General features: G+C 37.6%; 1 protein-coding gene across 3 annotated transcripts in view; it reads right to left on the bottom strand.

The window, feature by feature from the left end:
- LOC136857706 (inactive histone-lysine N-methyltransferase 2E) overlaps positions 1-14416 on the bottom strand; it is a 335033-nt gene that overhangs the window by 79911 nt on the left and 240706 nt on the right. For all 3 annotated transcript variants that reach the window (XM_067136572.2, XM_067136570.2, XM_067136571.2), the window contains exons 13-14: positions 5112-5421; positions 139-339 (exon numbers count right to left, since the gene is read on the bottom strand). In XM_067136572.2, the coding sequence (XP_066992673.2) occupies positions 139-339; positions 5112-5421 (511 nt within the window). The remainder of the gene's footprint in view (positions 1-138; positions 340-5111; positions 5422-14416) is intronic.

Here is a 14416-nt window from a genome sequence, read left to right as displayed (position 1 = left end):
GGATTTTCCAATTTCCCGTGTTGTACGTTTTATTTTCATGGTCCCTCCAAAAATGGAGAATCGAGGTTCCACTGTAGAGGAGATAAGATCGCACAAATAAAATAAAAATAAAATAAAATAGAATTAAAAAGTTCAAACCTTCTTTGTCTTTGGAAACTTGAAGCCTGGGGCAAGGGGACCCACTGCAGCTGCCACTAGTAGACAAGCAGAGGAGAGAGGAGTAGGAGGAGTCGAACTCTGTGAACTGCTTCCTCCACTATCACACACAGTAGAATTGAATAAATTTGCATTCACTCCTCCACTGTGACCCTGAGGAGTATTCACTGCTACAGGAGAAGGCTGAAAAAAAAATGAAGTAAAGTTTATTTATACATATACTTTCCAAAATGAAAGGAAAGGAAAAAAAAAAAAAAAAAAAAAAAAAGAAAAAAAACCACGGAACATAACAATGGAACTTAGAAACACATATGTGAATAGACTAGGAGAAAAATTTTAAGAGGAAAATATTTCACTATCATTTGCTAATATGAGCTATTTATTATACATCACCTACTGGCAAATTTGCCACACATACAAATATAAGTATCGGAAAGGAACAAAAAAGTGTCAAATCAGGTCATACATAGAAAGATAGGAACAAGAAAACGAATGCTGTTCTCCCATTACGTTTGTCATTTCGGTTGCTTCTTTTTTTCACACTGAAGGCCAAATTAAACATTTCATCCGGGATGTGTGCAAGGTCAGGCCCAAGCTGGAGGTAGGTCTGTGATATTTAGGTGGGTGTTTTACGTATCATGGATTGGGCCCACTCACTGAGGTAACTAATCACATGAACCAGCATGTTTATATAAATATTCTGGATGATCAGGTGTTGCCTTTCAGTCAACATATGGATGATGAGTATGCTATAGATAGCAAGATTTTTCAAGATGACAACATCAAAGTTCATAGAGCTGGACACTAATCTGACTGGCTTTATGGACACTCACCCGCCCTATTACATCTCGATTGGTCTGCAAAATCACCTGACTTGAACCCCATTGAAAATCTGTTGAATACGTTGGAACAGCAGGTAAAACACCGACATGATCCCCGCAATTTGGTGGAGTTGTGCGATTAAATCCAAAGCGAGTGACTAACCTGGATGCGAAGTACCTGCACAAGCTTGTGGACTCGTTTCCTAATCCAGGCAGTTATCAAGTCCAGAGGCAGAGTCATACAGTATTAAATTATGCTTGTAATGATTTCTCCAGGGGAGACTAAAGTTTTATCCGGTGAGCTTAATATAGCCAGTATTGAGTTGTACACCAGGAGATTCAAAACATTGAACAGAAACTGAAGTAGCCAACAAAATACAACAGATAATTTATTTTATTTATATTTCCAAAATGCTCGACATTCCTAAATAAAACGTTTTTTTACAAATTGCTTTACGACTTATGGCGACGATGGGATAGGAAATGGCTAGGAATGGGAAGGAAGTGGCCGTGGCCTTAAGGTATAGCCCCAGCATTTGCCTGGTATGAAAATCTTAACTTGGAACAAACAACCAATGGAATGATAGTAGTTGGTCACAAAGTGAAATTATATAATGGACATAATGTTGTTTATGAAAGCTGTTCAAACTGGTGTTCCAGACATTCCCAGTCTTTCCCTGATGTAGGATTTCATCCCAGGCCATACATTCATATTTGAATGTATGTGCATAAATGGTCAAGTAAGAAAGCTAGCAGGATCAAAATTTAAATATGTCTACGGACAGGGAGCAGCAATTTACCATGTAAGAGTGCGTAGATAGCGTACACATAAAAAAAAAAAAAAAAAAAAAAAGACATTGGCTAAAAATATTTTGGTTGCAGCCCTCGTCAGTGGAGGATAGAATAATAATGGCAGTGATCATTGTTGATAAGTAGACACTGTCCAAGGCAAAGGTAGTGGTGAGAAAGACAGATTTACGAATTGGCAAAAGGAGTGGTTATCAAATGTTACAGTTGAATGCTTGCCAAGTTGATCTCCCACTTCAGAATCTCTAAAGGGGAGAGGGTGGGAAGCTGGGTGTAAATGTATCCTCCCTGTACTTCCTTCCTTGTCCAATTTGCACAGTACATCCTAACGCACAACTTTTTCAACTTCAAGGGAAAATTATTCCATCACATTCATGGCATTTCTGTGGGCACCAGGATGATCGCATTCTATGTCAACCTATTCATGGTAAACCTCAAGAAAAACTTCCTCACATTCCGTGTTGGTTTCTGCGATAAGTGAAAGTGATACTCACAAAGTGACAATGTTGTGTCGAGTTCACCTGGAAACTATTCAGTACTGTTACGCTGGAATTATTCAATGTTCTGCAACTCCCATGTCTCTTAGACATAATCTCGCCCTGCAGGCCGACTCCGTACCATGCGGCGAACCAATATTGTCGTGTTGCCAGTGTGAACTGAAGTAACAGGACCAAGATCTATGGCCTTTTATACAAATCTGGCTCTTACATAATGTTTTATATCATCTTGAATATCTCCGTAATCCCTGGTCCCACACTGGGACCTTCAAGAATCAACGATGACCCATTGCTGCCTACAAGGGATCGTGGTTACATTGTTTGGTTGCTGCCTACCAGGGATCGTAGTGCTATGGTTTGGTTGCTGCACACGAGGCATTGTGTTTCCATGGTTGGGTTGCCGTCAATCAAGGAGGATCTAATCATTTTTTATATTCATTTTAAATGTATGTTGTTTCTTAAAAGTTTGTTTTCTCGTTCGGTTTGTTGTGCCATGTTTTCAATTGGACAGTGTTGTTGGCTCCCCTGCGTAAGCGGCTTTCATTATTCACTGGATTACTGTACTCTTATAACGTGCACAGATCACTCCTTTTCTTTGAATCAAGGCCTCTTTTCTTGCCTGGGGTGAAGTTATGTTTGCTAGTGTGTGGCGTTGTTTTCTGTTATCCAAGTGCAGTATTTGAACAAAGGCATTTTGTTAGATACATCTTGGAACTATAATTATTTTCCACAACATCTGAAAGGTTTAAACTGTGAATCAAGATGATTTAAGGCATTCATTCATGGGACTTAGAATATTTGGTGATGCAGCAAGTGTTGGCATTCCTGAATTACAAGTTGGTGGCGGTTAATCTGAAATTATGTTAATTTTAAGTACAATTTTTTGGTGCCAGAAACTTAGAAATAAGATCTTATTGTATTAGCCTTACAATCTGGGAGAATAGGATTTGTTGAATTCCTAAAGCCAGTGCCTCTTACAATGACAACCTGAGGAAGGTCTTTACCTCTAGAGATTACACCACCTAACTGGTAGCCAGACAGATCTCCCAGGCGATGAACTCTGTCCGTAGACTCTCTAAGCAACTTAACCCTGTACCCTTCATAATCACATACCATCCTGATCAATACAAAATCAACCAGATTTTAAAATGCCGTTGATCTTCTTCCAAAAGCCCTAGTCACATTCAGGAGCTCACCTGAACTCAAAACCATTCTTGCTCACTATGAACCTCCCCAATTTCTGACTCTTTGCTCTGTGAACACTGCTTCTGGAAGACCTGCTGTTTACATATACTAAGCACCAATTCCACCAACAACATTATCAACAAGTCTTAGCATATACACAATCATCACGATTGCATTTCATAGATCATCTACCAGCTTCAATGCAGAATATGCTCAGCTTTCTACATTGGCTTACCCACACCACAAATGAATATGTGGCCACTGCAGAACCTGTAAAACTCCTAACATGGATTTTCCTGTTCCCATTCACACCAGGGATCACCAAACCATGTTTCACGATTGTTTCACAGTTGAAGTCCTAAAATATTTACCCCCAACTTCCCACCCTCTCGCCCTTGGAATTTCTAAAGTAGGACATCAACTGGTGCTTGAGTGTACGGAAGCACCTAGCCTTACCATTACGATAGCCGCTACTTCTTTCCATTCTGTTATCTGTCTCCCAACTCCCTCTATCTTCCACAGCGTCTACTTGTCAACAATGACAACTATCATTATTAATCTATCCTCCAGCGACAAAGGCTGCAGATGAAAATTCTGGACCCAGGTCTTTCTTTTTATGCGTACTCTATCCTTGCGTTCTTACACATAACATGTTGCTTTCCATCTGTTCATGGACTTGTGCGTGTTCCTACTCTAATCCCCCCCCTCTCGCTTTCTCTCTCTTTGTACGACTTGATAAGAAGCTGTGCTGATAACATGTTAGTGAAGAGCCTGATATGATGGTCCACATACCAGGAAAGTGTTTTAAAGGGGAGATAATAACACATTCTTGTTGCTACAAAGTCGAATCATCAATAGCCACAGCATCAAGAATATTGGGAAGTTATGAAGAGATGGAGTGTGTTTGGACACTAATTACCATATACAGTCTACAAAAAAGAAACAAAGGGATTCATCCTAAACTCAACTGTGTGAACTGAGCTGGACAACCAGCATGCAGTTTATGCCAACATGGAGAAGGCAGCAATATCATCATCATTTCCCAACTGAAGTTTCCTGGGTGTGGTGTACAAGCACTCGCCATATATAATAAAAAATATAATAACCACAAATACGATACGTAAGTGAGGCATGGATATTAAAAAGTTTAGTGTTCAGAGCTTGGGGGGCATATTTTTAATTTGAGGTCAACACCATAAAATATTAAAAAAATATCAAGTACAGGAAATTTTCATAAGAGTCTGAAAAACAATTCACATGGTAATTTTGGAATACAAGTCTAATATAATACTTTGGTAGTTGGCCAGCATGCCAATCAGATGTTGTATTACAGAACAGCTATTCTACATACTAAAAGGCAAATAGAGTAAAAAATTTGAGAATTGCAGACAATTAGCATCCTAAGTACTTCCTTAGTCAGTGTACAAATATATGTACAATACATTGAAGTGAAATTATTACAGTATATCTCTTTTAAAGTAAGACTGTAACCCAACATAATTCTGCAAGTAGGAAGTAACCCTCCAACTGTTCACTAAGACAAAACATATCCAACGACAAGATCATCCAGTTGGAGACTAATTCCTTACACAGAAATTGCCCATTTCTATTTTAATAAACTGTATTTTCTAAATTAACTCCTTACCAACTCAGCATCAGGTGATGGCTGGAAACTCTGTTCTTCATCTGGTATCTGGGTATTAGATAGCGCCAACAGCAAATCAGCAGCTGTCTGCATCTTACTGCCAGTTGTAGAATCCTGACTGTTCACATCATTTGAGGATACAACAGCTGCATCTGGTGATGATGGAGGATCACCAGGCTCTGCTTTCAGGATTTCATCAGCAGATGATGCATCAGAGTCTCCAGAATTTTGTCTCGTTCTCCGGCGATGTTGTCGAAGTGTCTGCTGTGCAGGCTGTGTTGTACTATTCAATCTTCCACGACCTTTGCGCCTGAAAAAGATGACTAAAGAATTTAAAAATTGAAGTAAGCTACTGTTGCTTTCATAGACATGAGTAATGAACACATTCAAGATTCATAAATGTGTGCAGTACACTGCTAAGCATGATGGATGAGTAATAGAAGATTTTGCTCATTATAGAGCCGTTAAGATGATGAGTGGGATGCTGGTGAACTAAATCAGCTGATAATTTTTAATGCCTTACCTGATGATTCAGAGTCAGAAGAGCAACAAAGGGGGGAATTTGATACAGAAGATGTTAAGGAAGATAATTCTATTCTTATTACTTGTTACATAAGTCTTTGCCATTTACAAATGAGCATGCTGATCTCCGTTTACTGAAATGCTGTGGCATATCAGGAGAGAGAGGAACATGTTGGGGAACTAGCGAGGAGAGAGGTACACTACCTATCGCAGGCAATCATCCATGTACAAATCAGTGTAATAAGAAGCCTTTTATGTTAAAGTAGATGAAACCAATTTCAATAAAATTAAATACCTTCTACATATATTTTACTAGCAGAAGTACCCGTTCTTCGTACGGGTTATCAGAAACTGGCTTTAGTTACTCATACTATCGGTGTGACTGACTTCATTAGATATTTATATCACTGGTGTATTTACTTAAGTACGTAGAAATTATGTGTCATGTTTGGAATTATAGTGTATCTTCTTCTTCTTTTCTTCATGGGGGCCTCTAAATATTAGTTCCTAATTAGCGTCGACCTCTAAGATCCTTTGCTACCATGTTTTTCCTTCATTCGCACCTAGATATACCTGCTTCCTTCACAAACCTGCAGGTTTAGTGTAAGTATACGTCCGCTAGATAGTACCACAAATATAAATATTATTGAATGTATTTGTTTGATCCGACATTTCGTAACTATTACAAATGATCAAGGAAATACGCGATACATAAAAGAAACCACTATAATTATTGAGAATTATAATTCTCAGGGCTTGTCACTCATGTCGCATATCATATAATGAATCTCAGTATAAATGTTGAGAAATTTTTTCAAGTCATGGGCACACCATCTTGACAATCGTGTACAGTATATAGGTTGTTTTCATGGTTACAATGATCGTAAAAGTGGACCAAAATATCGGCACTAATAACACCAGTGATCCTACTACTCCACGATTTGATAGAAAATATTTTAAACTATAGGTAACAGACTCCGCAAAATGCTGAAACCTAAGCCAGTACGTAAAAACGAGGCCCGTCGGCAACCACTGGTCGCTGTACTACGGAGATCTCCGGGGCTATTATTTTTATACTTCACTCCCTTTCCATCCCCGCCCAAAGGAGTGCTTTGAGCATCCTACACAACACTTTATTTTTTCCAGATAGTAAGTCATACGTGTATCAATTTTGGCTGGCAGCTATGGCCAAACGTACATGCATAATTTAGCTGCTGTAGAATCCTGGAGCTGACGTTGCCATGGTTACGGCTGTTCGTTTCTCTATCCGATTCCTAGAGCAGGGGTAGTATGGTTCCAATATCTCCATAAGGGTTGGTTTCAGGGCCTTAAAACATGTGTTTGGACCTGAAGGGTTTACCGAGTTTTGTTCTTTGCGTCAAGGGGCTTAAAATGAGCTTTGTCTTGTCTTTGTACGACAAATTCGATTTCGCCTATATTAGCCTATTATTTTAATATTTTTATATCTCCCCCCGTCGCCCCCACCTCGAATTGTTTTGAAAAAAAAATACAGTCCATATTACTCACTGGCAATGTAGCTTTCTATAGGTGAAGTAATTTTAAAAATCGGTTCAGTAGTTTTTGAGTCTATCTGTTACAAACAAATATACAAATGTTTCCTCTTTATAATATTAGTATAGAAGTATAGATTACATCCCTACACATATGGTTGCTGTCAGGAAGGGCATCCAGCCGTAAAACAAGGTCAAATCCAAATGTGCGACACAGTTCGCACCCGCAACCCCGCAGGTGTAGGTAAAGCGATAGAAGAAGATACACATTTTAAAAATTCACCCCCTTTTTTTATTCTTTTCACCCCCTTGAGTGGATTTTCCAAAAAAGAGTGTGTTCATTTTTCAAGGAAATTCCAAGTAAGTTACCAATTTGTAGTCTGTAACATCTTCAATTTTTGAGATATATGTATCCACATATAAATAATTCAACTCCTTCACTTCTTTTCACACACCCCCACCTTAAGTGGATTTTCTGAAAATGAATATTTGTGCTCTTTTATAAAGCGGATTCCAAATATCAATTTTCATGTCTGTAACATGTTAGGTTTTTGTGGTTTATTGTAGATAATTTCACTGCTGTAGAATCCTGGAGCTGATGATGCCATGGTTACGGCAGTTCATTACCTTATCCGATTCCTAGAGCAGGGGTAGTGTGGTGCCAATATCTCCATAACTGTTGGTTTTAGGGCCTTAAAACATGGTTTTTGGGCCCGTAGGGCTTACCGAGTTTTGTTCTTTGCGTCAAGAGGATTAAATCGAGCTTTGTCTCGTCCTTATGCGACAAATTCGATATTTTGTCTATATTAGCCTATTATTTTTATATCCCCCCCCCCCCCCGTGAATTGTTTTGAAAATAAAATACAACCCATGTTACTCACTGACAATGTAGCTTTCTATAGGTGAAGTAATTTTTAATATCGGTTCAGCAGTTTTTGAGTCTATTCGTTACAAACAAATGTTTCCTCTTTATAATATTAGTATAGATATAGACAATAATTCATTACTGAGTGTCATCTGAAGTTGAATTTGTAATTTCATCAATGGTATCAGTTTTCTTCTGACGTATCGATTGAATTGCCATACGATTCCCTGGCTGTGGTGGTCCTGGATTCCTGGTCATTGTCTTCATCATTACTTTCCAAACCAATATTTATCACTATTCTGTCAATATTCTGTTCTATTAGTTCATCAGTATTCTTTCTCAATGTCTTTAACTTTTACACATTCCTTCAATCTTCTCTGCTCACTTCCCACATGCAGCAGAGCATCAGTAAGCTGACAGTAGGAGATTTACGACATCATTTGCAGCTGCTTTTTTCCCCTTTCTTCACTAAGTTTCAAGAGTACGATTGCATGTAGGTCAAAGTGATAGGGAGTGATCTTGGAACAGTACACCCACTGTTTTTCAAAATCCTGTCTATCATGTATACTGAAGGTATCTTCTACCATATGCACTGCAGAATGACTCAAGTACAATTGAGGATGTCAAGGAAGACTGGATAGCTGAAGGCACATTTCATTTCTTTTACTTTAGTATGAGTTTAATATCTGATGTAATTTAAGATTTAATTTTTCTCCCCCTGGTCTAGAAGACCAATAATAATGGGTGAGAGGATTTGGTGTGACTACACGATACCTCGTCTGACAGATCCTGTAAAATCTACAGAAAACCCACACACATTTCAAACAACATAAAAACCGATTCCATCCATCCCAACGTACATAAAAGAGCAGCTTATTTTAGCATGATACATAGAGCCGTCAATATACCATTAACAAAAAACTTAAATAATGAACTACAACTTATCTACGACATAGCCGAACACAATCGGTACAGAAAAAACTGGTCAATAAAATTAGGCACAAAATTAAATCTCAATCCAAAACCAAATTAACAAAAATAGACAAAACCAAGAAAGATAACATATCATTCACTTTCAGCAACGCACACATACCCCATAACTAACGTTTAAAAAAAGTACAACTTAAGAATAGCATTTAAAACCACGCACAATAGCTCCAATATCATACAGAATGTTAGAACTGTTAACAACAATAATAAATACAACCAATCAGGAGTTTACCGCATCAAGTGCAACGATTGCGAAACAAGTTACATTGGACTACGGGCAGAAATGTCATAATCCAGTATAATGAACATTTAAACGCAATAAAGCATAACCAGTTCTCAGCAAATTGAAGAATATAAAGATAGTTTCACGAACATTGAAAATGATATGAAAATATTAAACATAAATCCCAAAGGCCCCCTGCTCAATATAACAGAAGAGTTTTGCATTTCTTTAGACCAATACGCTAATCTCAATTTCAATATAAATGATATTACAGAAAAAACCAATATAATCTTTAACAAAGTCATTCCCGCCCTAAAAAACGACTACCTCAAAACAATGTATAAGCAGAGCACAACACGTGCAACAAAATCACCAAGCGACATGCCCAACCCCACCTCTGCCCCCACAACAACCAATCCCCCTACACCTCCGTCCAATCCCCTCATCACAGCTGGCATACGCCCAAGACAAACCCGCAGCAGTAAGCAGCGAGTTCCGAAACAGAACACTACACAACCACAACAACAGCAGTACATACACTTTCTAATTCACACACATCTTCAGGCATTCCTTCAGTCCACAATCCATCACTCATAGCATATTTATCTGTTACAGATAACCATAATACCAGAACACAAATATAGACAGGAAAAGAACTAGGCCTACCACCGCTGTCAGAATTTTAATCATACTCAAAACACAACTATGTCTTCATCCTATGCTTCTAACTCAAAACGAACAAGATTTTACCTACTATGAAGCTAAAATGGACCTTTTATCGACAAGTGTTTTATTATAATACACCTAGCTATTAACCAACTAAATAGAATGCATCATAGAAACCCATCATCATTTACAAATATAGTATTAACCGACGCAAATCTATTATTAACAGCACGATAATTACAAGAAGAAAGCATACGCAAGACATGTACAATTAAACTCATCAAGTTTTAGACTTATTTATATTATTGTTCACGAGCACTAGCATCAACTGATGTAATTCATAGGCATAAGACTTTACCAAGAAAGAAGAAGATATGTGCAAGACATAAACATATAAATTAATCAGTGCTTTACATATGTTTTTAGTATTTATTTATTTACATATTTTACGCCCACATTGGAGCACTGAAATCAATACATTTGAGTTAATTTCTTCTTCTTCTTCTCCCAGAACTTTTTCATCCTCTCCGACCTGGAAGCTCTTTGTGTGTCCGATATAGTATATTGTTTCCGTTCAACTGCTTTTAGTTTGAGACTTATGCTTTTGTTCTTCAAAATCCTCTTCTCTTTTCTGTCTTTGATTTGTTGCCGAGTTATACCCAATTCTTCCAAATCGTCCTGAACTTCTTTGAACCAATTATTATTGATTTTATTCTTCAAAAAGTAATCGAATAGTTGTTTCAATATCCTGGTGTCTGCTAATCTTGATATGTGACAGAAAAAGGAAATTCTTCTTTTACGCATTGTAGATATTATTGATTCAAATTCACGATAGACAATGTTGTTAGGCAACAATCTCCACTGTCCATCAACTTGGTGTTTTTTATTAATAATTGTTCTAAGAATTCTTCTCTCAGTTTTCTGTAATTTGTCTGTTGTAGATTTTACATTTAATTTGAATAAAGTTTCACTAGCATAGGTTGCCTCTGGTTTAACTATGGAATTATAGTGTTTCAGCTTAGCGTTTATCGAAAGAGATTTTTTTTTATAGGTTGGCCAGGTAAGTCTTTGTGCTTGTTTAAATTTAGTTGTTCTGTGTTCTATTGCTTCTTTTTCATTTGTGTTCCATGTTATTATTTCCCCAAGATATTTGAATTTCTGAACAATTTTAATCTCTTTATTACTGTTCAGCTGAATAACTGGTAAATCAACTTTAAAAGTTGGCATCATTTCTGTTTTTTCAAATGAAATTTGTAATCCCATTTTTTTAGCTATAATTTCTAGTTGTTCAATTTGAAATTTAGCCTCTTCTATTGTATTTGCAAGTAATGCTAAATCGTCCGCAAAAGCAAGGCAGTTGAGTTTAATATTTCTACCGATCTTGATAGTTGGTTGGCATTTCTTGTTCCATTCACGCATAACCTTCTCCAATGCACAATTAAATAACAATGGTGAAAGTCCGTCTCCTTGTCGAAGTCCAGTTCTTATAGTGAATGATTCTGATAATTCACCTCTAAATTTAACTTTTGCCTTCGTATTTTTAATGTGTTTTATGTGTATGTACAACTGATTAGCTCTTAAGTTTATGTTAAGTTTTATAATCACAATTTAAACATCAAGGCCATTTACCCTTACGTACCACAATTTAAACGATAAATAATAATTTATATGCCCCATTAGACATATCCGGATATGCCAACCAAAGATGGCATTTCCCTTCAGACAATGTAATGTAATTCACGCAAAACATCTACATTAGCCAGCTGATGATGGCCAAATAAGCCGAAACCGGTACTGTAAGAACTACAAGTATAATAAATTGTATTTATCAGGTAGAATCCTTTCTTTTCCGTATATGAATATTCTGACTGTCGTCTGTTATTCTGGAATTATTGTACAAGAAGGAAAAAGGATTGCTTTCGATCCAGGGTGATTGCATCATCGCGTGGCGATAGGCCAAATATCTTTTGATTCCATTTTCATTTCATCTTAAAAAACTAAGTAGCACATTCAGTTCTTGTTGGTCCCGGAGGTGCTACCAAGTGACAAGCACTAACTAACAACTGAGTTGTTTGGAATACATTCATCTAAATCGTGTTGGGTAAAATTTAATTACTTCAAAGAGTGAGAAATTCTGTTAACAAAAAGAGACTGTAATTCTGTTTATCTTTAGTTGTGAGTTAATTACCAATATTTTGTGGGGCTTTGATGTAATAATTTGCAGAATAATTTTGATTTGAGAATCATTCCGAGAACGTTTCCTTTAAACGAAATTCATGCATGGAAAGATGTTGTAATAACAAGTACTGTATGTCTCTCTCTAACTATCATACCCAAGAATGAGTGTCTTAATCTTTTACGTCTGGGTTACTTCAACTTGTTAAATCCAATACAGTGGAACCTCGATTCTCCGTTTTTCGAGGGACCATGAAAATAAAAAGTACAACACGGTAAAACGGAAAATCCAGGAATGAATGAAAAACCATCAACAATTTGGCTAAACATCACAAAAATGAAATATGTATAATTATAATCTAACAAAAACTCCTAAACCAAACTACAGCCACAATGGGACTTTGCCTGACAAGCGACCGCTGCTCAGCCCGAAGGCCTGCAGATTACGAGGTGACGCATGGTCAGTGTGATGAAACCTCTCGGCCGATATTCCTGGCTCTCTAGATCGGGGTCGCCATCTCACCATTAGATAGCTTCTGAATGAAAGGTAATCACGTAGGCTGAGTGGAGCTGGAACCAGCCCTTATATCCAGGTAAAATTGCCTGACCTGGCCGGAATCGAACCCAGGCCCTCTGAATCAGAGGCAGGCATGTTAGACCGCGAAACCGCCTATTTCCGGTACGCGAGTTCAAATTCTCGATATTTTATATTGATATTTACAGGGGAATCTTCGTCAGTTTCCCGTGAAAACTTGTCAGTTCAGCAACTTTGATTAACCAAACTCGAAAAGTCCAACAACGCCAAGCCAAATGACAATCGACCACAAGTAGTTTTTAATTCTCTCATAGCTCTGATTGGTGGAGAACCTGCATCATAATGAAACTTGAACTATAAACAGCCTCATCAAGATTCAGTTTTCTGGCATATGATATTTATATTTTAGCATCGTCGACCATAAAGAATGTTCTTCTATTACAATATAAAGAAAGCAGATGAGAAGAGAAACAATTAATTTGTTGCACATTATACATTTGCTAAGAAGGTTATGAGATAGATAAGGTAAGGTAAGGGTGTATTCTGCCCGAAGGCAGGTCCGAACCTCCACAGAGGTGTGCCTGAGCAGGAGTTTACGTACAGTAGGTTGGCCGGTTCCTTTCCGCTCCTCCATTCCCTTACCCCCCACCAACAGCGCGTGGCAACCCATCCAAATCTTGACCACGCCCAAGGTTGCTTAACTTCGGAGATCTCACGGGATCCAGTGTCTCAACATGGCAACGGCCGTCGGCATGAGTTAGAAGATACTCTTTTACCTAACTTTTATTTATGGTATGGCAAACAGTTACATTCCCTTCACCCCATACGTCCCTTTGGATCAATTCACAACTCACTTTGAAGATAAGTCTGCTGAGCAGGCAGGAAAACAACTGGTAGGAACAAGCCATCAACATCAGCTGATAGGAAGACTCGAAGACATTTTACTAGGAATGTTCATCCAAAAGAAAAGAAAGAAGCCCTGAAGGAATGGTAAATTATGCGGTATACATATACAGAGAGAGAAGAGAAACCATGAATTACTGAAACATAATCTGTATGTCAGTTTGTTTTGAAATATAAAATACAAGGAATAATCAAGTCATATAAAGAAAGATAGGAACACTGAAAAACGCACAAAGATAAGCAAAAATGGTTAATGTAGGAAGGGAGAGCATTACAAAGAAAAACGTAAAGGACAAGGACAATCTCCATATATTCAAACACCAATGTCATCATCTCCCTCCTCATCAATCAAAGTACCTGAGTACCTGATGAGCTTATTTTTACTTCCCAACTTCATCAGGAGTGCAGTCTTCAACAGCCATTGGGGAGCTATCTTGACACAGGGTGTCCACCAAATCCAGATTTTAAAATTCCCTGACATTTCCCTGTTTTCCAGACATAAAAACCAGTTTTTTCCCTGACACAAAATGATAAAAAACAAAATTATAAAGGAAGTATCAGTAATATTAAAATGCATTTTAAAAAAGCAATTAAAGTGCATATTAAATTTCAAAACTTGGAAGTTTAATTTAGTCTAATTAAATTCACTTTAAGTTTTTTTTAATGTACTACCATTACTGCTTCAGCGAAGAAATTTCTTCATAGCCACCAACGACTGTCGAGCTTCTGCCATCACCCTCCGCTTCTTTTCTTCTAATTCTTTCAGCAACAAAGTGGCCTTTCTCTCTCTCTCTCTCTCTTTCTTTTTTTTTTTTTTTGCAAAGAATCTTCTACTTCCAATGCTTCACGTTTCTCCTTTAGATTTTGAACATACACAGCATGAGCACTCCTTGCAGCATGGAGCATGTTCTTATT

The sequence above is a fragment of the Anabrus simplex genome, chromosome 1 (assembly GCF_040414725.1).
Source record: "Anabrus simplex isolate iqAnaSimp1 chromosome 1, ASM4041472v1, whole genome shotgun sequence".
Taxonomy (NCBI): Eukaryota; Metazoa; Arthropoda; class Insecta; order Orthoptera; family Tettigoniidae; genus Anabrus; species Anabrus simplex.
This window is presented reverse-complemented; position numbering and strand designations above follow the sequence as displayed.